General features: G+C 45.9%; 1 protein-coding gene across 1 annotated transcript in view; it reads right to left on the bottom strand.

Annotated features, from left to right (window-relative positions):
- Positions 1–2,436, bottom strand: part of GPNMB (glycoprotein nmb) — a 41,931-nt gene extending 39,495 nt beyond the window's left edge. The window contains exon 1 of the mRNA XM_055085048.1: positions 2,261–2,436. Within this exon, the coding sequence (XP_054941023.1) occupies positions 2,261–2,330 (70 nt within the window). The 5' untranslated portion in view covers positions 2,331–2,436. The remainder of the gene's footprint in view (positions 1–2,260) is intronic.
- Between the last annotated feature and the right edge of the window lie 21,906 nt (positions 2,437–24,342).

Genomic DNA, 24,342 nt, shown 5'->3' with positions numbered 1-24,342 from the left:
TGACTGGAAAATGGCAAGGAATCCATTGGTGTCTTATATACTGCTAAATTCTACCCATCCTTATTTTTTGCGGCCAGGATATTTCGTCTTAAGGCAAGGTGAAGCCAGGCACAGCAGGTTTTGTTACGCGGTAATAGGTTGGGCCTCCTCTCAAACTGCCAGCCAGCCTCAGGCTAATCTGCCTTGCTGAGCAGAGCAAGGGGGTGCTGGCGGACGGGAGGCTAGAATTAGGTGCGGGGGCCTCCCCCTGACCTGTCAGCTCTCTGTCCCTCCATCCCCCGGACCTCTGTGGGAGTCCTCGGGGGGGCGGAGGGGAACATGGAGACAAGACAGTTGCTACCACGAACGACTCCTACTCCAGGCCCTTGTTAGCTGTTGTCACAAGAACCCTCTTACCCAGTTTTGCAAACAAAGAAGCGAAAGCTCAGGGGCGCTAAGTCGACTACTCGTGGTCCAGCCCCACGGCTGGCAGGAAGGACAGCGGCTGCCACGAAAGCCTTCCTCGTCCTCGTATCCGCCGTGCGGCCCTTCCCCCTTGTCCGGGACAGGGGAACAGCGCCAGCCTGCCCGGCCTCCCCGCGCTGTTGCGAGGCCCCGTGCGGCCCAGACGAGCGACAAACCCCCGGCCGCCGCTCTCCGGCCCGGCCCCCCGCCGGCACAGCCCCTGCGTCTGGGCTCCCGGGTCAAAGTCGCGGCTCCTTTTCCTGCCCCGTCACTAGCCTCAGCGCCGGCGGCACAACTGGCCTCCCGACACTCTCCTCCCCTCCCCCCATCCCGGACCCCAGCACCGCGGGCTCCCGGCGCGCCCAGCGCCCGCTCCTCAGCGCCTCCCCCCCCCCCCCCCCCCCCCCCCCCCCCCGCCTGGCAGCACTGGGTAAAGGACACAGAAGGCAAAGGCGGAAGGGAAGGGAAGGAGACTGCGGTCCCTCGCGAGCCTGCAGCGGCCCCCTCTCTTCCTCCTTCACTCAGCCGCCGCCGGGGACCGCACTCTGCAAGGACCTCTTCGTTGTAGGGCTTTTCTCTCCCGCTCGGAGGAGGGAGAGGAGCGCGCGCACGTGGGTCCAGGATCCTCCTCTCTTCGATCTGGGCCCAGCAGGTGAAACGCCGGACCGGGGCTCCTCGTTTCCTCACCCGTTGAAGAGTGCAAGGACCATCTGCTCCACAAAGGGGGCTGTGAGGACGAGCCGACTGATTTAAGTGAGGCGGCCAGCACAGTGAGCACACATGCTGGGTCCCTTCTCAGCGCCTACCTCCCCCAGTGGAGTCGTCTGGCAACATCAGGCCTTTTCCTCCAGGGAACGTTGTCACTCTGCTGGAGTGAGGTGGAGTGGACCTTCTGGGAGAGGTCTAATTCACTTCCTTCTCCCACTCCACTGGAGGAGAGGGGCTGCCATGGCCGCCCATCCCCTGGACTGGACAAGTGGGCCGCCGGTGAGCTCAGTGGCTCGCAGCTCTGGCTTCCGTTCCAATCACAAGAGGAGATTTTTAAACAAGGATGCTCCAACCCCACCTCCAAAGATTCTGATCTCATTGATCTGGGCATCAGCATTGTTAAAACGTCCCCAGCCTCTACTCTAACTAGAAAAGAGACCCAGGGCTTAGCTCTTTTCTCAGTATCCTCACTACAGTGGCAGCAAACTCCTGCAGGTCTGTGAAAACCTAGCAGCAGGATTATTATTATTATTTTTTTTTGGTCAAGCGGCTTGTGGGATCTTAGTTCCCTGACCAGGGATCAAACCTGGGCCCTCGGCAGTGAAAGCGTAGAGTCCAAACCACTGGATCACCAGGGAATTCCCTCAGCAGGACTGGCGATAGCTTCTGGGTTGGGATTATTAGAAAGTCTGATTCCAGATTTTGGGCCCCATTTCATCTGAGGCTCTTTCCTGTTGGATGGCAACGAAACAAAATTTAGTGGGTAGCGTTGCTGTGGTCTCAAGCCAGAGACTGTGCCCTTCACGCCCCCCCCCCCCACTCTCTCCCAATGTCTCTAAGAGAGTGGGAGGCAATTTTGATAGAAAAAAGCTCCACAGCAGAGGGGCTGCACGTCTTTCACGTCAAGAGCCTGGAGCAAAGAATGGGGACTGAACGCATTCTGCCGTACTTTCAACATCCCCAATGGTTTTCAGAAGAAGAAACAAGTGAGCGTGAATGCTTCCTAAAGTCCAACTTTGGGCTCAGGCAAAGCTACTTCAGACAAACCCATCACTTCAGACAATAGCCGGAGAATGGGTTAAAAATACAGAAATTGACAGTTACTCACGTTTGGCAGCATCAAGTGGCAGTCTTGCAGCCAAAAGCAGAAATCCCAGGAAACAGTAGAGGCATTCCATGCTGAATTCTCGCAGATCCAGGCAATCAAGGTTTAACTTGTAACTTCTCTGGCTCCATCCGCTAAGAACAACAGTGTTCTTCTGGTTTTTGCTGTGCTCCACTCCTTATTTTAATTAAATATGGGCCTCGGGGCAGATCATGTGATGGTATTAAGCAGCACTGCTTGATCTGGTCTCTGGAGTTCAACCACTCATGTGCTTCTGACTCACTTGCTCTTAGTATCTATTTATTCACTTTTCAGAGGCACACCATTTCAGCGTTGTTATTCCATATTTCTAGTTAAAGGGACTTACTTTCCTATGGGCCCTATTTTGATGGCCTTCCCCAAATAAAATTTCAATCTCCAACCTCACTGATTTTTTAAAAAATTTTTGAAATATGTTTTATTATCTTATATTTTGAATTAGATTCTGTTCATTCATTCTGTTCTTTTCTTTTTTTGAACTTTTGAATTTTATTTTATTTTTTATACAGCAGATTCTCATTAGTCATCAATTTTATACACATCAGTGTATTCATGTCAATCCCAAATGCCCAATTCATCACACCGCCGTCCCCACCTGCCGCTGCTTTCCCCCCTTGGCGTCCATACGTTTGTTCTCTACATCTGTGTCGCAATTTCTGCCCTGAAAACCTGTTCATCTGTACCATTTTTCTCCAACCTCACTGATTATTAACTTGCTGTGACTCCTTTGCTGATTCACTCACCCAGCTCATGTTGAAATGTCACAATTATGCTTCTTTTGTGATAATTTAGACGACCAGCTCTTCCCAGCGCTAGCTAGTGCTTGTACATCTCCTTCCCCCAACAGGAAACTAAGATGGGGAGCGATCTCTTCCATCACTTGAAATGGTGGATGACATACATGGATAAAAACATACACTGTGGGGCTTCCCTGGTGGCGCAATGGTTGAGAGTCCGCCTGCCGATGCAGGGGACACGGGTTCGTGCCCCGGTCCGGGAAGATCCCACATGCCGCGGAGCGGCTAGGCCTGTGAGCCATGACTGCTGAGCCTGCGCGTCCGGAGCCTGCGCTCCGCAACGGGACAGGCCACAACTGTGAGAGGTCCGCGTACCGCAAAAAAAAAAAAAAAAAAAAAAAAAAAAACCAAAACATACGCTGTGCTGAAAGGGGACTGAAGTAGCTGCACCACCTCCGGTAGCTGAGAAAATTACTCAAAAGTGCATTTAAGATATCTGTGCAATTCCACATAACTTTTGGAACCACCTGCATCATTTTTGATAACTGCTCTCAAAGCATTTATTTGTGTTGTATCACTCAGGACCAACTGCATTCAACATATAGCATATTTATTTCATGTTACAGAAAGCAAGCATTAAATGTAAAAACAAGCTTGCCTAGAACATACATACATCTTATCAAATCATTTCTGGTTACAGAATGTGCAGAAAATGTGGCAACATGACTTTACTGCATGTGATCATTCTCTAAATCACACCTACATAACCGTTTTCAGTACATATAGAAGCCCTGGTCAGGGGTGAGGGGAAAATGTGTGGTAGTGATTTATGTTTCAGTTGTGCTAATGAGGAATAGAAATAAATAGTCTGTGAAACTCCCTACCCTAAGGCCACACACAGCTCTTTAGAGCTGCTTTTACAGCCTTTGAAGCAACTATGAAGCGAAAAACAGGGAAGGGAACATATGCACAACTGAAACAAAACTGTTTTCAAATACAGATGAGTAAGTGAATAATGGAAGTAGTTGTTGGTTTTATGTACTGTGAATCATCTATATAGTTCTGTTTTCCTTTTACAACAAACATGAATATCTTTTATAATTAAAAAAAGCTCTTCAGTGTAGGGGAAACTTACTATTGATTTTTGAAAAGTATGATTTCCCTTTGTTGCTTACGATTAGTTCTGGCTTCTATTTTTGGCCAGATTAGCTCTTTCTGTCTCTAAGAAAACTGGAAGTGTCAGACTCTTCTGTAACGAGATCTTATTTAGGGTGACAGGCACAATGATCAAGTCTTCTCTTTTGTCTTCTCTCCTTCCCTGTCCCATCAACAGGCGATAGCAATGAACTAAGGCAACAGGCAAAAGGTAGGCCTGGATGGAGGCCAAGGCACCAGAAATTCTTAATTTCAAAGCACTACAAATTGGCTAATCAGTGCCTTGATAATCAACAGCTGACAACATATAAAGTACTTTGTAGGATTCAAGATACTGGGCTATTTTGGATAAGAAATATCTTCAAACTTGTTTTTTTTTCCTTGTAAAAAAAAATTATACTGTGAAAAAGGTTTGAAATAGTTCCTTCAAAGAAGGGAACCATCGCAATTACCTGGTATTATCCACATGATTATCCTGGTGGAAATGCTGTTGAGCAAATAGTCAACTTCTGAGAACGTCCTAAATGGCCTCTCAGCGGCCTGGTTTCTGGCACCCCTCGTGTGGCCACAGTCCCAACCTGAGGAGTAGCCCCTGAGCTGGGAGAAAGGTAGCAGCCACCTCAAGGGGGGCTCGTGGAGGGGCAGGTGGCAGCCACACCCAGGTGTCATGGCAGGCAGTGGGGGAGTTCCCTTTAGTTTTAGGAAATTTTTAGTTCAAACTGATGTTTTTAAACAAGATAATAAAAATGAAGGCCCTTTCCTCTTCAACTCTTGTAAATAGCTGTTGGATAAGTTCCCTATCGCCACTGTTAGCAGAATTTGCAGAAACCTGGAGGCTTGAAACTACACAAATCTAATACCTTGCTTTCTGGTATGGGTCTCAGCGGGCTGAAATCAAAGCGGCAGCAGGGAAGCTCCAGTGAAGCATCTGTTTCTTTGCCTTTTCTAGCTTCTACATGTCTCCCTGCAATTCCTGGCTCTGGGCCGCTTCCAGCTTCAAAGCCAGCCGTGGCCGGGCACGTCTTTCTCACACCCAATCACTCTGACACTGATTCTCCTTTCTCCCTCTCTCACTTATAAGACCTTGTGATTACATTGGGCTCACCTGGATAATACAGGTTACTTTCCTTGTCTTAAAGTCCGTTGATTAGCAACGTTAATACCATATGCAGTCTTTAATTCCCTCTTGCCACAGGACAGCTTCACAGGTTCCGGGGATTAGGATGTGGACATCTTTGAGGGCGCCATTATTTTGCCTATCACAGTTATACAGCAGGTGATTTAGCAAAAAAAATTCTGTTTATAAGAAGAGTGTGTGATAAGAGCAGTGATGGGAAGTAACTCTCAGAGGTTACATGAGTTGTTGAACCAAAGCTTTTGATATTTGGCAGAGCGGAAGGCAAGAATAAACTGAAGATGAAGGAATCAGTTCAGAGAGAGAGAAGGCCCATGTGACTGCTTTGTCCTAATGTGGGCTTTTTAACATGTTACAATCAGAGTCACAGTTTTCAGATTTAAGCATTAACAAATGATGCAGAGACTTCTGTTCTGTGTCCAGTTCCTCAGCCTCTCCTGTCTGGGTGCTCCCCACATGAATAAGTAATTAAACCCCCTGGTTTCTAGGTTTGCTAAACTTTGAAATTACTCTTCCATGAAAATATTTTCCCTCTCTTTTCAGGGAAAGAGGAGAAAAGGTCAGTGCATAGTTTTCTGGTCACCTCTGCTATCACAAAGTGGCAACAGCTGTTGTATTTTTAGCCTGATTTTCTACCTGAAGGAATCGGACACTAGACTCCAGTAAAGGAGTTTTCTTCTTGGGGTGCTGGCTGCAAACTTTTTTTTTTTTTTTTTTTCGCGGTACGCGGGCCTCTCACTGTTGTGGCCTCTCCCGCCGCGGAGCACAGGCTCCGGACGCGCAGGCTCAGCGGCCATGGCTCACGGGCCCAGCCGCTCCGCGGCATGTGGGATCTTCCCGGACCGGGGCACGAACCCGTGTCCCCTGCATCGGCAGGCGGACTCTCAACCACTGCGCCACCAGGGAAGCCCTGCAAACGTTTTTGGACAAGACTCTTCTTAAGGAGTTGCCCGTTTGAAATTAGAAAGAGCAGTAGGTGTAGGAAAGTGTGGGTTATCATACTAAGTCCTAGTTTTGTTATTAAAGTACTGTCTCTGAATTATTAGTGTAGAAGGAGAATAAGACATGAAAGTTTAATGAGTGGATGTGGAAGCAACGATGCCTTTCTTTTCTACTTTTGGTGCCCGTAGATCAGTGGGACACAAGAGAGAACTAGAATGGGATCTAAGCAGAGAGAAAGAAGGGAGGGGCAAAAATAGAAATCTGAATGGAAATCTGGCTTCCAGATTTTTGATAATTATGGATTCTCCAGACATGTCTCAGAACACAGGAGCCAGTGCATTGAGCTCATTCATGGGAGATCAACTGTAAGCCCAAGAAAGAAGTTAGAGCAAAAATCAAAAGGGATTTTAACTGTAGAAGAAAGGTCAGGAAACTGAAGCTGGAATAGCCTCTTGGATCTTTATTCTCAGGTCTAAATTCAGCTTTTTCTCAATGAAATTTTTTAACACCTCAGATAGAATTTAATTCACCAGTGGAGGTCTGCCTTTCTATACTAGCCATCATCAACCAAGGCATGAATGACAATCTCTGACCTCAGAGGAGCGAGCATAGGATCTCATGGGGAGAATGAGACTCATAGAACAGGTAATAGTATGAAACACCTTTTGAAATTCTTATTCTGGAAACTTTCAAACATACGCAATATAGAGAGAATGACATAATCAACTTCCATGTACGCATCACTTGCTCCAATGATCATCAGTATATGGCCAATCTGGTCTTATTCATTGCCCTCCCCACACCATTATCTGCTGGATTATTTAAAAACCAGTCCTACACATCACTGGTGTGTAGCATTTAAATTAAGTAATGTAGATAGAGCTAAAGGAGTTCAGAGAAGATGGAGGAGGTAGAGAAATCTTTATGGAGAAAGTATGACTTAGTTCTTGAGTGATGAGTTAAGCTGGATAAGCACAGAAGAGGCACGGGGAGAGTGTATTCAGGTAGGAGGGAATAATGTGAATACAAGAAGGAACATTTAGAAAACAAAGGGATGAAGGGCTTCCCTGGTGGCGCAGTGGTTGAGAGTCCGCCTGCCGATGCAGGGGAACCGGGTTCGCGCCCCGGTCTGGGAGGATCCCACGTGCCGCGGAGCGGCTGGGCCCGTGAGCCATGGCCGCTGAGCCTGCGCGTCCGGAGCCTGTGCTCCGCAGCGGGAGAGGCCACAAGAGTGAGAGAGGCCCGCGTACCACACACACACAAAAAAAACAACAAAACAAAGGGATGAAGCACAGATGCATGCTACAATGTGGATGAACCTGGAAAACAATATGCTAAGTGAAAGAAACCAGACAAAAAAGGTCACATGTTGTATGATTCTATTATATGAAATATCCAGAATAGGCAAATCCATAGAAAGAAAACAGATTGGTGATTGCCAGGGGCGATAGGGAGGTGAGGATGGGGAGTAACTGCTTAATGAGTATGGGTTTTATTTTGGCATGGTGAAAAAGTTTGGGAACTAAATAGAGGTGGTGGTTGGAAAGCATTGTAAATGTACTAGATGCCACTGAATTGTTCACTTTAAAATGGTTCATGAAGGCTTCCCTGGTGGCGCAGTGGTTGGGAGTCCGCCTGCCGATGCAGGGCAACCGGGTTCGCGCCCCGGTCTGGGAGGATCCCACATGTCGCGGAGCGGCTGGGCCCGTGAGCCATGGCCGCTGAGCCTGCGCGTCCGGAGCCTGTGCTCCGCAACGGGAGAGGCCACAACAGTGAGAGGCCCGTACCAAATGTAAAATAGATAGCTAGTGGGAAGCAGCCGCATAGCACAGGGAGATCAGCTCGGTGCTTTGTGACCACCTAGAGGGGTGGGATAGGGAGGGTGGGAGGGAGGGAGACACAAGAGGGAAGAGATATGGGGATATATGTATATGTATAACCGACTCACTTTGTTATAAAGCAGAAGCTAACACACCATTGTAAAGCAATTATACTCCAATAAAGATGTTAAATAAAGTATAAAATATTTACTTTAAAAAATGGTTCATATTATGTTATGTGAATTTCACCCTGATTACAAAAGAAAAAAAAAAAAGAACAGTAATGATTGACTCCATGACACCCTTTGTTAGGTGTGCCAGGCACAATGCTAGAAACTGAGGATAAAAGGGCACCAAGCATTATGGCGCTGGCAGTCCAGTGGGAGTTAGCAGCCAGGTGAAGAAGCATGTGCAGGTGCTACGGTAGAAATATGTCAGGGTGCACACTGAGGGCACGAAGAAAGGGGCTGCTCAGTCCCAGCTGGGTAGCACTGTCCAGTACAAATATAATGTGAGCCATGTGTGTAACTTTAAATTTCCTGGCAGCCACATTTTAAGAAAGTAAAGAGAAACAGTTGAAATTCTTTTAAGACTATGTTTCATTTAACTCGATATCTCTAAAACATCATTTCAGCATGTAATCAATGTGTAAAATTGTTAATGAGATATTTTATATGTTTTTCATGCAAAGTCTTTGAAGTCCAGTGTGTATTTTAGACCTACAGCATGTGTCTATTTATTTATTTATTTATTTATTTATTTTTTTTTTTGCGGTACGCGGGCCTCCCTCTGCTGCGGCCTCTCCCGTTGCGGAGCACAGGCTCCGGATGCGCAGACTCAGCGGCCATGGCTCACGGGCCCAGCCGCTCCGCGGCATGTGGGATCCTCCCAGACCGGGGCGTGAACCCGGTTCCCCTACATCGGCAGGCGGACGCGCAACCACTGCGCCACCAGGGAAGCCCCAGCATGTGTCTATTTAGACCAGCACATTGCAAGTGCTCAGTGGCTACATGTGCCAGTGGCTGGTGTGTCACACAGAGCAGCTCCAGAGGGACAGGAAGAGCCTCCCCACGGGTTGAGCAGTGGCCTGGAGTTTGTGTTGCTCCAGGCAAACAAGTCAAGGGTTGGGGGCCACAGCTGGAGGGGAGCTATGAGGGTGACATGCTCACCCTACAGCCAGGGCAGAGGGTCAAGCCTGATTTCTACGGAAAGTGAGTGTAATAGGGACAATGTTTTAATGCACATCTGGTATTGTTTTCTCTGACCTATTTCCCAGGAGTGGAGATAAAGAAGAGGAAACACAGAGGTCGAGTTCCCATTACACATAATTGATTTAATGCCCACTCTGTCTCCAGCATTCTTTTCTTGTTTTTTTTTTTTTTCCAAAGGAACATTTATTTATTTATTGGCTGTCTTGGGTCTTCATTGAGGTGCGCGCACTTCTCATTGCGTTGGCTTCTCTTGTTGCGGAGCACGGGCTATAGGCATGCGGGCTCAGTAGTTGTGGCTCGCGGGCTCTAGGGCGCAGGCTCAGTAATTGTGGCGCACGGGCTTAGTTGCTCTGCGGCATGTGGGATCTTCCCGGACCAGGGCTCGAACCCGTGTCCCCTGCATTGGCAGGCGGATTCTTAACCACTGCGCCACCAAGGAAGCCCTCTTTAGTCTTCTTTAATCTGGAACATTCCCTCAGCCTACTTTATCTTTCAAGACATTAATATTTTTGAAGAGTATTGGCCAGTGTTTTACAGAATGCCCCTCATTTTAGGGTTGTCTCATGCTTCCTCATGCTTACATTCAGGTTCTGCATTTTGAGTACTGCATAAGTAATACTACTTCCTTTTTATTGCATCACATCTTCTAATAACTTTTGAACACTTTTCTAGTCACTGAATTGAAGAGACTATTACTTAAAAGTAAGTATCTACAAACACTTAGCACAGGGCAAGGCATAGAGTAGGCTCTGGACCACTCTTATTGATTGAGGTTTGGAGGCCTTATGCCAATAAGAGAGGGCTATTGCAATTCTCACATGAAATGTATAAAACGAATTGAAGTTTCCTTCACATAAAAAGCAGCAAGCTTCTGATTTAAGTATATATGGGAAAATTCTGAAAATGTTTAGAATGTGATTTCATTGAAGACATACATAACTATAATGAAACAAACCTCAGCTCACACACATAATAACAATCTCTCTCGTTAGAGCAGAACAGTTTTTAAAAAAAAAATAAATTTATTTATTTATTTATTTGGCTGTGTTGGGTCTTCATTTCTGTGCGAGGGCCTTCTCCAGTTGTGGCGAGCGGGGGCCGCTCTTCATCGCGGTGCGCGGGCCTCTCACTGTCGCCGCCTCTCCCGTTGCGGAGCACAGGCTCCAAACGCCCAGGCTCAGTAGTTGTGGCTCACGGGCCCAGCCGCTCCGCGGCATGTGGGATCTTCCCGGACCAGGGCTCGAACCCGTGTCCCCTGCATCGGCAGGCAGACTCTCAACCACTGCGCCACCAGGGAAGCCCCAGATCAGTTTTTATAAAGAGGCTACATTCCATCTTGCTCTCTTTATCTTCAGCATTTTCTTAATTTGGTGGGTTTGGACAAAAACTTTCTTGCACATTTATTTATCTTTCTTTTATGAATCATGTGAATTCTAAAGCTTATGTAGTTTTAGAACTAAATGGTATCTATTCACTAATCCTTTACATGAAATGACTGAAAATGAAACAGGGGTTTTCTCAATACCTTGAACTAAATACGGAAATGCAAAAGAACTCCAGTTCAGTGAAGTGTGTGCCCAGCTGCACGCTCTGTTCCAGAGCCAAGACCTGTGAGTGGAGTCAGGTTTAGGGCCCAGCATCACAGGCCTCACCCCCTGCTTCTCCCAGGGACCCAGGAGAAGGGGATACAGTTGGAAGCTGACACCAATTCTCATGGATCCCTTTCTTTTCACCCGTTTGCCACAAAATGCAAATTTTATTACAATTTTTGAGTGTGTGTGTGTGTGTGTGTGTGTGTATTGGGGGTGCCGATAATATTGACAACAGGTCATAAAAAGTGTAATGTTTGACTGAAGCAGGGAGAGCAACTCCATAGCTGTATTTGAATTTCTGGGAGAAGTTTGGGTAGACTATGGTTCATGGCAGGAGTCAATGCTTTAAAGTTTAAATTTTTAAGTATGTTTTGTTGTTGTTCTTCTGACCACTTCCTTACCTTCTTCTGGCATTAGGAAACATTGATCTACAAAGTTAAGGCTATGCACTGAAGTGGTCAAGGAAGATGCCTTTGTGAAACAAAGTGTTTTATTCGCTACCTATAAATTTGTAATTTCTACCCCTGCACCTATTTCCTCCAAGTTTTTGTGGGGCAGGACTGTGCGGATTATGTTCATGCCTGGGCCTTAAAGGCAGGTGGGACTGTCCGAACAGGACAAGAGTGTGGGGACAGATCCCACAAAGTCATAGACTGAAAAAAATTTGGGAAACACTGATATTGAGCAAGAAGAGCAGCCAAATCTTCTAAAAGTATATAAAACCCATCACATCATAACACTCTTTTTTTTTTTTTTTTTTTTTTTGGCTGTGTTGGGTCTTCGTTTCTATGTGAGGGCTTTCTCTAGTTGCGTCGAGCGGGGGCCACTCTTCATCGTGGTGAGTGGGCCTCTCACTGTCGCGGCCTCTCTTCTTGCAGTGCACAGGCTCCAGACGCGCAGGCTCAGTAGTTGTGGCTCACGGGCCTAGTTGCTCCGCGGCATGTGGGATCTTCCCGGACCAGGTCTCGAACCCGTGTCCCCTGCATTGGCAGGCAGATTCTCAACCACTGCGCCACCAGGGAAGCCCCATAACACTCTCTTTACAGAGCTGGCATTTCGAGATTTCTAGGTTTAAAAGTTATGTTATTTTTCTTGTTATTACTTGTCCTTGCTTGGTTGTGTCTTCATTTGCTCATCTGCTGAACTGAGCGTGCAGAGGTTCATAAACAGAATGTGAAACACGTGAGTCGGGAGAATCAAAGGGACCACCTGTTGGGGCAGGCTGCCAGAGCCGGCGGCTCTGAATCACAGGGGCCCGGATCACATGCTGGGCATTGGCTTCACATCTCTCTGGAACCTGTGTGTTCACATCCTGGCCTTTCTTTCCTACACGCAGCAGCGTGCTTTGGTTGGAAGCCATTACTATCGTTCTGTTTGATTGCTTGTTTAACCATTGTGAAAGATCACTCCCGTGATCCTGATGGACCAGCCATTATGCATATAAGAGTTTTGACTATAAGAGGGCAGGCTGTGGGATGCTATTCAATTTATGGCCTCCCACCATGTGACTCTGTGCAGCTGAGGGACCTGACTGTGGACCATTAAATTTCATTAGAAAAGACCGTGCAGAACTTGTAAAAGCTGCTCAATTTTGGCGCTTCTACAGTATGAAAACCATCTGAGACTATTTGAAAAGTTTATTCTCTTTTAAAATGAGTTATCAATCATAGGGAAGGTTGGAGTCAAGCTATTGCTTGGTTCCACTCAGAAAAAAATAGTTCAAATTTTTGGGTTGCCTTTCCAAGTTCAAAAATCAGCCTCATCATAAGTTAATCCTTAGGCAGACGCTATTCTTTGCCTACTCCAAAGCCATGCCCTATTCCTCATTCTCTGATGCCGTTTGAGTTTTGGGTGGAGATCTCTAGCTCTCAAGGAAAGGGGATCCAGCCCCTGGCCTAAGTGAGCACATGATCCACTTCTGGCTAATACTAAGGGGGGAAGTCTGCTGGGATGGGGTTGTCTCAGGGAATATTTTTTTCTCCTATAAGAGAAGGGTATACCAGGTCATTTCTTTTCTTTTTTTTTTTTTTTTTTGTGGTATGCAGGCCTCCCTCTGCTGCGGCCTCTCCCGTTGTGGAGCACAGGCTCCGGACGCGCGCAGGACTGTGCGGATTATGTTCATGCCTGGGCCTTAAAGGCAGGTGGGACTGTCCGAACAGGACAAGAGTGTGGGGACAGATCCCACAAAGTCATAGACTGAAAAAAATTTGGGAAACACTGATATTGAGCAAGAAGAGCAGCCAAATCTTCTAAAAGTATATAAAACCCATCACATCATAACACTCTTTTTTTTTTTTTTTTTTTTTTTGGCTGTGTTGGTTCTTCGTTTCTATGTGAGGGCTTTCTCTAGTTGCGTCGAGCGGGGGCCACTCTTCATCGTGGTGAGTGGGCCTCTCACTGTCGCGGCCTCTCTTCTTGCAGTGCACAGGCTCCAGACGCGCAGGCTCAGTAGTTGTGGCTCACGGGCCTAGTTGCTCCGCGGCATGTGGGATCTTCCCGGACCAGGTCTCGAACCCGTGTCCCCTGCATTGGCAGGCAGATTCTCAACCACTGCGCCACCAGGGAAGCCCCATAACACTCTCTTTACAGAGCTGGCATTTCGAGATTTCTAGGTTTAAAAGTTATGTTATTTTTCTTGTTATTACTTGTCCTTGCTTGGTTGTGTCTTCATTTGCTCATCTGCTGAACTGAGCGTGCAGAGGTTCATAAACAGAATGTGAAACACGTGAGTCGGGAGAATCAAAGGGACCACCTGTTGGGGCAGGCTGCCAGAGCCGGCGGCTCTGAATCACAGGGGCCCGGATCACATGCTGGGCATTGGCTTCACATCTCTCTGGAACCTGTGTGTTCACATCCTGGCCTTTCTTTCCTACACGCAGCAGCGTGCTTTGGTTGGAAGCCATTACTATCGTTCTGTTTGATTGCTTGTTTAACCATTGTGAAAGATCACTCCCGTGATCCTGATGGACCAGCCATTATGCATATAAGAGTTTTGACTATAAGAGGGCAGGCTGTGGGATGCTATTCAATTTATGGCCTCCCACCATGTGACTCTGTGCAGCTGAGGGACCTGACTGTGGACCATTAAATTTCATTAGAAAAGACCGTGCAGAACTTGTAAAAGCTGCTCAATTTTGGCGCTTCTACAGTATGAAAACCATCTGAGACTATTTGAAAAGTTTATTCTCTTTTAAAATGAGTTATCAATCATAGGGAAGGTTGGAGTCAAGCTATTGCTTGGTTCCACTCAGAAAAAAATAGTTCAAATTTTTGGGTTGCCTTTCCAAGTTCAAAAATCAGCCTCATCATAAGTTAATCCTTAGGCAGACGCTATTCTTTGCCTACTCCAAAGCCATGCCCTATTCCTCATTCTCTGATGCCGTTTGAGTTTTGGGTGGAGATCTCTAGCTCTCAAGGAAAGGGGATCCAGCCCCTGGCCTAAGTGAGCACATGATCCACTTCTGGCTAATACTAAGGGGGGAAGTCTGCTGGGATGGGGTTGTCTCAGGGAATATTTTTTTCTCCTATAAGAGAAGGGTATACCAGGTCATTTCTTTTCTTTTTTTTTTTTTTTTTGTGGTATGCAGGCCTCCCTCTGCTGCGGCCTCTCCCGTTGTGGAGCACAGGCTCCGGACGCGCAGGCCCAGAGGCCATGGCTCACGGGCCCAGCCGCTCCGCGGCACGTGGGATCCTCCCAGACCGGGGCGCGAACCCGGTTCCCCTGCATCGGCAGGCGGACGCACAACCACTGCGCCACCAGGGAAGCCCCCATACCAGGTCATTTCTTTGCCCATGTTGCTACCAGTTTTCTGCCTTTGAACATGGACACTTGAAGAAACTCTCTGAGGAGCTATCTCTATTCTCTTGCAACCCTGAGGGGACAGGGGAAGAGACCTTGAGTTGTTGAATCAGTGCCAGCCCTATCTCTGGATTCCTTGTTACGTTAGAATTAAAAACCCTATCGGTAGGGTATTCTGTTACTTGCAGCCAAAAGTAGTCCTATGTGTTATAAATAGCACTGGTTACCTGCAAGGCCCTGTGCTAAGACATCAGGGTAATAAAAAACCTATTGGATACGACTCCCACCCTCAAGGGGCGTGCAATCCAGTTGGCAGACCTTTTCCAGTCAAGGGCCAGAGAGTCAATACTTCAGGCTTTGTGAGTTGTACAGTCTCTGTTACAACTACTCAGCCCTGCAGCTGCGGTGAGAAAGCAGGTGTAGACAAGATGGAAATAAGTGATTTTGGCTGCGTTCCAACAGAACTTTATTTATGGACACTGACATTTCATAGGTTGTTCAAGTGTCACAAAATATTCTTCTTCTGTTTTTTCCTCTACTATTTGAAAATGTAAAAACCTTTTTTAAGCACACTATACCAAACTGTGAGGTAGGCTAGACTTGGCTCATGGGCCATAGATTACTGACCCCTGAGCTGGATGAAGGAAAACCCTAGAAAAAAGACTATCTCTTTGATTTACAGGAAGGACGAATTGAAAGTTTTGTTGTTCCACTTTTGTTTTTAAACAAAAGATAACCTCTTGGCAATTGAGAAGGGCTGACCAAGAGGTGAGGGAGGACTGGAAAACCAAGGTGAATGGAAGAAATGTTCAAGGACTTTCATGCTTTTGAGGTTTAGTTTAAGAAGTTCTCTACTCCCCCAGGTCACTTAGATAGTCACCCACACCTACTTCTATTAATCCCATTGTTTCAGCTTTCGGATATTGGTCTTTAATCGATCTAGAGTTCACTTCATACGTAGTGGTAGGTCGGGATCCAATTTTATTTTCATCCACGTAGGAGCAAGATTTCCCAAGACCATCTTCCGAGAATCCTTCTTTTCCCTGGTTTGTTGTAGAGGATGTTTGGGAGCAACTTGGGTGTCTGTCACCTGGGGACCAGGAGAGTCAGATGTAAGGACTGGTGCTCTGGGGTACTAGGCAGCAGGGAGAAGAGAAGCCTAGAAGTCCTCACAGCCGCGTGGACCTTAAGACTGTAGGGGGAACATCACACATAACACATGTGTAACTTAGAGACACACGCATTCACCACTGCCACACCGCCTTTTCACAAAGTCTGAAACAGAGAGTCACCTTAAACATAGAATGCTGGGGTGGGGGAAGATGGGAGTGAGGAAAGTGAATAAGAGAATAAGTAAAATATAAAACAAGGGAACAGACTTATGTGGAGACTAATGAGAATGTGCTTCAAACAGAGGAATAAAATTAACTCAACTTTCCATCTAGGTTAATTTTTTTTTTAAAGTTTTTTAAGTTAATAAGGATCTTGAAAAACCAGATCTGTTTCATGTTGTGACCTGGGGTTTCCTGATCACTTCTGCCTTCTGAGTGAAAGCCTGGTGATTTATCCTGCCACAGAAATGGAACTTCCCCCAAGGGGGAGTGGCAGATCACTTGATGAGTGGAAGAATGCCAGAGGTTTTGTCAAGTGTGGGCTAGTGTGAGAAAGGATGGTAGCAGTGCTGCAGGAAGAACATTCTGGCAGGGCTGTGAGGCTAGAGTAGAGAGAATTAATGGTCATCCACCCAGCATAACAACAATGGCAATGACAATGATAGTTTTCCATATGTTGGACGATAATTTAAGTGTTTTACATCCTCACAACAACCCACCAAGGTGAGGAGGGGAGACAATAGGTACTCTAATTGTTCTGATTTTTCAGATGAGGGGACTAAGGTACTGAGAGGTGAAGTAATTTGCCCAAGGTCACACAGTTAGTAAGTACTAGAACTGAGATTTGAACCCCTGCAGTCTGGTTCTGGAATCTGCCACTGAACCCTCTGGCTAGGCTGAGGGTTTCACTAGGTGTTATCAGTACCTGATGAAGCTATATCACTGGTACCACTTAACTTATGCTCGTGGTATTAGTGGTTTAACTATAAAAGATTTAACCTTTTAAAAATATGGAGGCATTCAGTATTACAGGGGACAATATATATAGATTTTTTTGCCTTAAAATCTTCTTTCAGCGGGCTTCCCTGGTGGCGCAGTGGTTGAGAGTCCGCCTGCCGATGCAGGGGACGCGGGTTCGTGCCCCGGTCCGGGAAGATCCCACATGCCGCGGAGCGGCTGGGCCCGTGAGCCCTGGCCGCTGAGCCTGCGCGTCCGGAGCCTGTGCTCCGCAGCGGGAGAGGCCACAGCAGTGAGAGGCCCGTGAAACGCAAAAAAAAAAAAAAAAAAATCTTCTTTCAGGAATATTTGTTCTGTGGTTTTATTTCTCAGTAAATTCATATACCACCAATTATTTTTAAGTAAAAAATACTGAGGGTCATATTCTTTGCTGGTGCCACAATATACTGTGAAGTGTTCTTCCTGGGTTTGGGTATTGAGAATGACACAGGTGAGAAGGGGAAGGGGCCGTTTTGATGGAGGTACAACTATGACAAATTAACAGGTTAACTGGACCTCTTAATCTCTAATTATATTATTCGTAACTGAATCAATGGAAAGGATCCTGGCATGTCTTCATTAGTCTCAAAAACAAATGGTTGCATTTTACACTACCAAACAGATAAAAATACTGTCAGCGAGCAGAATAAATGAAGAGGAAAGAAAACGATTAGAATAACGTCAGTGAGCTGTAGAAAAGGGAAAGTTAAAGATTTTTGTATTCAGTGCTGTCCAGTGTTAAACTGATCTTTCAGGCCAGTGTTTTGGAGTGTGTTCAAACCACGAAAAAAGAGCAACATTCTTCATTAGCTGGAGATAATAAGAGGCATTTTCAGTGGGATTTAATGCTGGGTAGAGACTGCACCAAGCATGGAAATAACTGAGTCTGAACTCATTGAACTGATTTGTGCTGTTTACTGATGTTCAAAAATAAAAAGACCCCATTGATTCAAGTTTTCTGCCCCCAAATCCTTTCATCAAGTGTGCAAGGAATTGGCATGACCCTCAAGGCCACAAAGAGCGACACCATGAAAAAGAGACTCGTAAAGGAAGTGGACTTTTCTGGCAGGGACACGCCACGGCCTGTGAAAGGGAACACTGAATGTCTGTAGGGCCAGGCCAGGGGCCACAGCTGTCAGATGGGGCCTGAGCGGACACATGGCTTCTGCCGAAGGAATCGGGTTTCTGAGAAAGAATTAAGGCTCGGCCGAGGTGCCGGAGGAGAGCTCAGAATGGTGAAAAAGACAGCTGGGGTTGGCACCAGGAGAGCACGCCAGGGCCCCTGAAAGGCAGCAGATAAGGGCCATTGTTCCAGGACATTCCAGCCCCCAGGGGCTCAACCAGACCTGCTGAGAAGAGGTGGCTGTCCCCCTGGGGGGGCTCACACTGGACTCCAGGACACACAGAGCTGGAGTTTGCAGGCTTAATCCAACTTTTAAGAGGAGAAGATTATAAAAGTATGCTTTAATAGGGACATCGTTTAGAAATACAGTCCACCCAAAGGGGATACCCTCGTGAGACAAATGAAAGGGACAATTAGGAAACATCAACATAAAGGAGGAGGATGAAGGAGGAGGAGGAGGAGAAAGGGGCTTTAAGACAGAATTCTCTCTATATACACACTCATCTATACATATGTATATTTACATTTTAATATGAAAAATTTCAGACATATCTAAAAGCAGAATAGCACAATGATTCCATGTATATCCATCACCTGGATCTAGTAATTACGAACATTTTACCGTGTTTTCTTCATATATTTTTATCTATTTATTTCTTTACCATTATTTAAAAATAAATCCCAGACACTTCCTGCATATTTCCGTATGTATCACTAAAAAAAAATCACCTTTTTTTTTTTTTAAATTGGAATTGCTTTCACCGGGGTGAGCACGGCAGACCCGCCGTGGTCAGGTTAGTGTTCTACCCCAGAAGGCAACTGAAGCCTGGTGCCTCCACCCACCACCTCCCTGGGTCAGTGGAACATGCAAAGCCCAGTCAGAGGGTAGAGGCAGGGGTGGAAGCCACCAGGGCCTGGGGCTGGATGGAACAGGAGCGGGTGGCATCAGGCTGGGCTGCCTTGGTCAGCACATACTGTCCAGGCAGCGTCACTGGGCCCAAGACAGGGGTTGAAGCTCTCTGGGAGAGGCAGTCAGGCAGCACCCCAGGGTAAAAAGAACATGTTTTGTAACTCCAAATTGTAACAGTTCTAACTTAATAATTCCTTAATATCACTTCATACTTAGGCCACTGTATTGGTTATCTGTTGCTATGTAACAAAACAAATTTAGTGGCTTAAAATAGCACAAATTCATTATTTCCCAGAACCCATGATATAGAGGACCACCTGCATTATTAATTAAACAATAATTAGTAATTAAGACAATAGTAATTATTACTAGAGCAAACACACTTCTTTTGTGACAGGTACTGTTTTAAACACTTTACAAAACTTAACTCATTTAAGTCTTCATAGCAACCTTACTTAGGCAAATGCTATTACTATTCCCATTTTATAGGTGATAAAATTTGAGGCACAGAGATGTTAAGTAACTTTTCCAATGTCACACAGCTAATAAATGATATAGGTATGATATGAACACCGGCAGACTGGGTTCAAGACCCAGACCCAACCCAAGACCCAGAATCTGTGCTTGTACCACTATATTATGCTGCAGCATTTCATTCCCCTGCCTACTATACACCTCTACTATTATATCTAAAAGATACCTTAAAGTTATCATGTTCAAAACTGAACTCCTGATTTTGTCTGCCAAACCAACTCCTTCCACAGCGTGATGGCTATTGTGGATTTGCTTGCTCAACATCTATCCCAAGCTCCTTCTAAAGTACCTTCCAGGGCTTCCCTGGTGGTGCAGTGGTTAAGAATCCGCCTGCCCATGCAGGGGACATGGATTCAATCCCTGCTCCGGGAAGATCCCACATGCCGTGGAGCAACTAAGCCCATGCGCCACAACTACTGAGCCTGCGCTCTAGAGCTCACGTGCCACAACTACTGAGCCCGTGCTCCGCAACAAGAGAAGCCACTGCAGTGAGAAGCCTGTGCACAGCAACGAAGACCCAAAGCAGCCAAAATAAATAAATAAATAAAAATAAAATAAAGTGCCTTCCAATACTGCAGAGGCTGGAAAGCTAAAAACTACATTGCCCAGACTTCCTTGAAGCTAGAGTTCCAGATGTCAGTTAGGCTTCGACAGTCAGTTGCAAGACCTGAATTTGGAACTGATTTTATGAGGAGAGGCAGGGCACATGCATCTCTTTACTAATGAGGAGTGCAGCAGAAGTGGTAGAGCTCTGAGGCCTGCAGAAGTCAGGGTGGCTTCCTAGCTTAGCAGAGGCAGCTTGCTGACTCTGGCTTGGTCATGAGACTGAGAGTTGTTCCTAGAAGCTCATGGTAGAGTCTCTATTGTTTGCCCTTGTAATGATCCCCTACAACATTTTATACTCTGAAATGTCTTTTTCTGCTTCAACTAGAGTGGAATTTTCTGCTAGAGTGGATTCTGTTCTCTGCAGCTGAACCTTGACTGATGATGTAGCCTACCTTCCCTCAGCAGCAATTCCATTCTTCCTGGATATGTACGTGTGTCAAAGTTATTTAACTGTACACGTTAAATGTGAGCAATAAACTATTTATTATGCTTCAATACAGCTATTAAATTAAACATTAAAGTGAAAATATGGTCCATTTGAATTAATTTTTATGTATGATGTGAGGTACAGCTCAAAGTTCATCTTTTGCATGTGAATATCCAAATTTCCAGCACCGTTTGTTGAAAGACTACCCTTTCTCCACTGAATTGCCTTCAGATATTTGTCAAAAATCAGTTGTCCACCTCTGCTGAAGGACCTGGTATTAAACAGCCCTGTGAAGCCACCATGGTGCATCCTAGGGACATTATTGAGGATGCTATTGAAGGCATCACATGTACACTAGAAACTCCTCCGATCTCAGCACATGGAATGGTTAGCCTTGTCCTGAGCAGCTGTTTGTTCGTGTTCTCTTTTTAGGAAAAAAGTCAGGGTCACTATGGGCTCATCACTCACTGTTGCCTTCACGCTGTGAGGAAGCCTAGAGGCCCCTGTGCCACCACCGCTAGAAAGCGCAGAGCCCGTACTGCCTGCATGTTGGTGACAGTCCTCATCCTTGGCTCCATTTTATCTTTCCTGCTCTCACTTTCCTTTTGCCCCAGTTTCCTCATCTACTTGTTTAAAGTTTTATCTTATTGTGAGTATTTTTGTAAGTCATCTCATATCCTTTCTAGAATAAGGTTATGCCTGAATAAATAAATGACAATTGTTCAAATAAATTAAATCCTACAAGATCAAGCACTTTCTTCCCGTAAAATTCTTATAAGAAGATTTTTCCAGGCCCTGCTCACTTGAGCAGTATCATTCACAGGGGCATTCTGGCACAACACCGAATGGGGGCAGGCCCTTGGAGTCATGGGATTTGCTCTGCAAGGGCCCGAGCCTGGTGTTGAAATGCCTCCAAGCCAGCAAGTCCTGTGACCCCGAGTCAGCTGCCCAGGGCTCCTGGAGAGGAGATCATCACCTCCCTCTTCGTCTTTCTCGAAAGTAAAACAAATCCAAAAGAACTCACCAGCCACTGAGCAGATAAATGACCGGCATCTTCTCTGATGCCCAAATTCAGCACAATTAGTTCGGCAGGTGGGTTCTGCTTTGCTGCACCAGCTATGCAGGAAACAGGGTGCACAGGAAGCCAGCCACTAAGTTAACTCACCTTGCCTGTGGCAGACTATTTGAAATATTGCAGGAAAAAGGATGGATGAGGGTCAGGTATCACATTATTGAACTCTGAAGAAGTACCATAATGTTTCAGGCAGCATGAGAGAGAGAGAGCAGGGTCTTCTCAACCTCAGTCACCCTTGTACCACCTTCCTGATTTTTGTCATATCTGTGTCCTTTTTTCTGCAGTTTTTACTTAATATTTATCTTTGGATCTACTAGTGACACTTTAATCTCACCCTAAGCAATAGTACCCATGAATTCAGGAGTTTGATATGCTAGCTAGGTTTTTTTCTATCTGTAGAAAAATAATCTACTGTAGCTATAGAAAAGTAATCTATTGTAAAATAAATATTGGAAACCTGTTGAAATTTAAAAATGTGTTCACATACCTCCAAAAGTCATCTCAGGTACCTCCAGAGGTAGATGTGCCACACTCTGGGAGAAACCAGAGGAAAACAATCCTGGATCTCATAGGACTGCAGAAAAGTGTTGGCTCCAGTGGGACTTGGGGGATCAGAGAATCTGTCCTTTAAAAGAGTCATATGTGGGACTTCCCTGGTGGTCCCGTGGTTAGGAATCCCCTTTCCAATGCAGAGGATGTGGGTTTGATCCCTGGTACGGGAACAAGATCCCACATGCCTCGGGGCAACGAAGCCCGTGTTCCTCAACTACAGAGCCCACGTGCTCTGGAGCCCACGCCACAACTAGAGAGAAGCCCATGCGCCGCAACAAAGAGCCCGCGTGCCACAAGTAAGACCCGATGCAGCCAAAATAAATAAATAAATAATAAATAAATAGATTTTTAAAAAGGAAGGAAATTTAAAAAAGAGTCATATGTACATATGTGCATTATTATAGACTGAGACATTGAATACCACAAAGGTAATTCACCACCCCCCAAATTAATCAAATCAGCAAACATTCATATAATGATTCACCTTCCTTTTTTTTTTGGCCACGCTGCATGGCATGTAGGATCTTAGCTCCCCGACCAGGGATCAAACCTGTGCCCCCTACATTAGAAGTGTGGAGTCTTAACCTCTGGACCACCACGGCAGTCCCTTGATTTACCTTCTTAATTAGGTAATGGAAATAGGCCAGCTGGGGTTTCTTCTGCTTCAAGCCTTAGTTATTTTCTTATTTTCTTTTTTTTTTAAATTTAGTTTCGGCTGCGTTGGGTCTTCGTTGTTGCGCATGGGCTTTCTCTAGTTGCAACGAGCAGGGCTTACTCTTCGTTGCGGTATGCAGGCTTCTCATTGAGCTGGCTTCTCTTGTTGCAGAGCACAGGATCTAGGCGTGCGGGCTTCAGTAGTTGTGGCACGAGGGCTCGGTAGTTGTGGCTCGCAGGCTCTAGAGCGCAGGCTCAGGAGTTGTGGTGCACGGGCTTAGTTGCTCCGCAGCACGTGGTATCTTCCCGATCCAGGGCTCGAACCCACGTCCCCTGCATTGGCAGGCGGATTCTTAACCACTGCACCACCAGGGGAGCCCGCTTAGTTTTTTTCTTAGTAGAAATTTTGTTTCAAGTTGACTAACTTTCCTTTTGAGCTCCTCTCTTCTAAATCTTGTGAGTAAATGGGAATTAGGGAGCTATGCAGTGATAAAGTGCTACTTTCACAGGATAAAGAATCACTAGTGTATGCAGATCTAGAAAAAAAAATTAGGCTTTGGAAAACCAAAATAATCACAAGGTAGAGACTATAACTTGTACACCATTCCTGATTCTGTTTTAAAGCTTCTGATAAAACTGAGTCTTTAAAACAAATGTGTTAACTAATGTCAATAGTGCAGCGTTTGTAACACCCTTTAGAAACAATGCTGGCAGTTGTAAGTTCTCTCTATATTTTATGAGTAGTACTTTAAAAATATATATGTTTATTTATTTGGTTGTGCCGGGTCTTTAGTTGTGGCATGTGAACTCTTAGTTGCGCCATATGGGATCTAGTTCCCTGACCAGGGATTGAACCTGGGCCCCCTGCATTGAGAGCACGGAGTCTTAGCCACTGGACCACGAGCGAAGTCCCTATGAATAGTACTGATACTTGTTCATTCAGTTTACTAAGTGCCAGTAAAAGAAAGTTTTGTTTATAAAATATCAGCAAATGTGACCCGAGGGAAGACCTGATTCCAAAGGGGGCTGGGATTTTCACTGGGAACCCCTGTGGAGTTGCAAATGCTGATGTAGAGGGGCAGGGATCCCATCAGAAAGGGGTAGGAGAGAGAATATTTTCAGTCTGTGTTTTCACTCCCTGCTGGGTGTGGGGGGAGAGGGTGGAGGAAGAGCACTTTTGTTATAAGGACGGGTTGGTGGTGTTTCGTCATGGCACTGAGCATGTGAAGGCACAAGAGAAAAAAACGCAAAAAAATTTTCCGCAAGTCAAGGAAGAGAAAGCTTATTTATCAACAATAAAAGGACAGGAAGTGTAATCAGGTATTAACTGCAGATCTGGATAGTGTTAGAGCTGAGTTCTAGGACTTCTAAACTGAAGCTAGCCCAGAGAGGTCTGTAAAGACATTATTTTTTTAAAAATCAGGCATCAGAAGCAGAAAGAACACATGACATTCTGAGAGATGCTGCATTTAGTTAACCAGAAGTGCTGATTCATAGCTTCAGAGTGATGGGTTGGCAGAATAAGGGCATTGTGGGACAGGCAAGGCCAGTACCACAAAGCAGGGGGCCAAGACAAGGGCTAAGAAGTCAGGCATTGGTCTGGGGGTGCTGTCATCTCTTTGAGGATGGAGGTTGGAGAGATGTGGTAGAGGCTCTTTCTGCAGCA

This window comes from Physeter macrocephalus, chromosome 5 (genome assembly GCF_002837175.3).
Source record: "Physeter macrocephalus isolate SW-GA chromosome 5, ASM283717v5, whole genome shotgun sequence".
Taxonomy (NCBI): domain Eukaryota; kingdom Metazoa; phylum Chordata; class Mammalia; order Artiodactyla; family Physeteridae; genus Physeter; species Physeter macrocephalus.
Note: the sequence above shows the minus strand (reverse complement) of the source record. Positions and strands in the feature narration are given on the sequence as shown.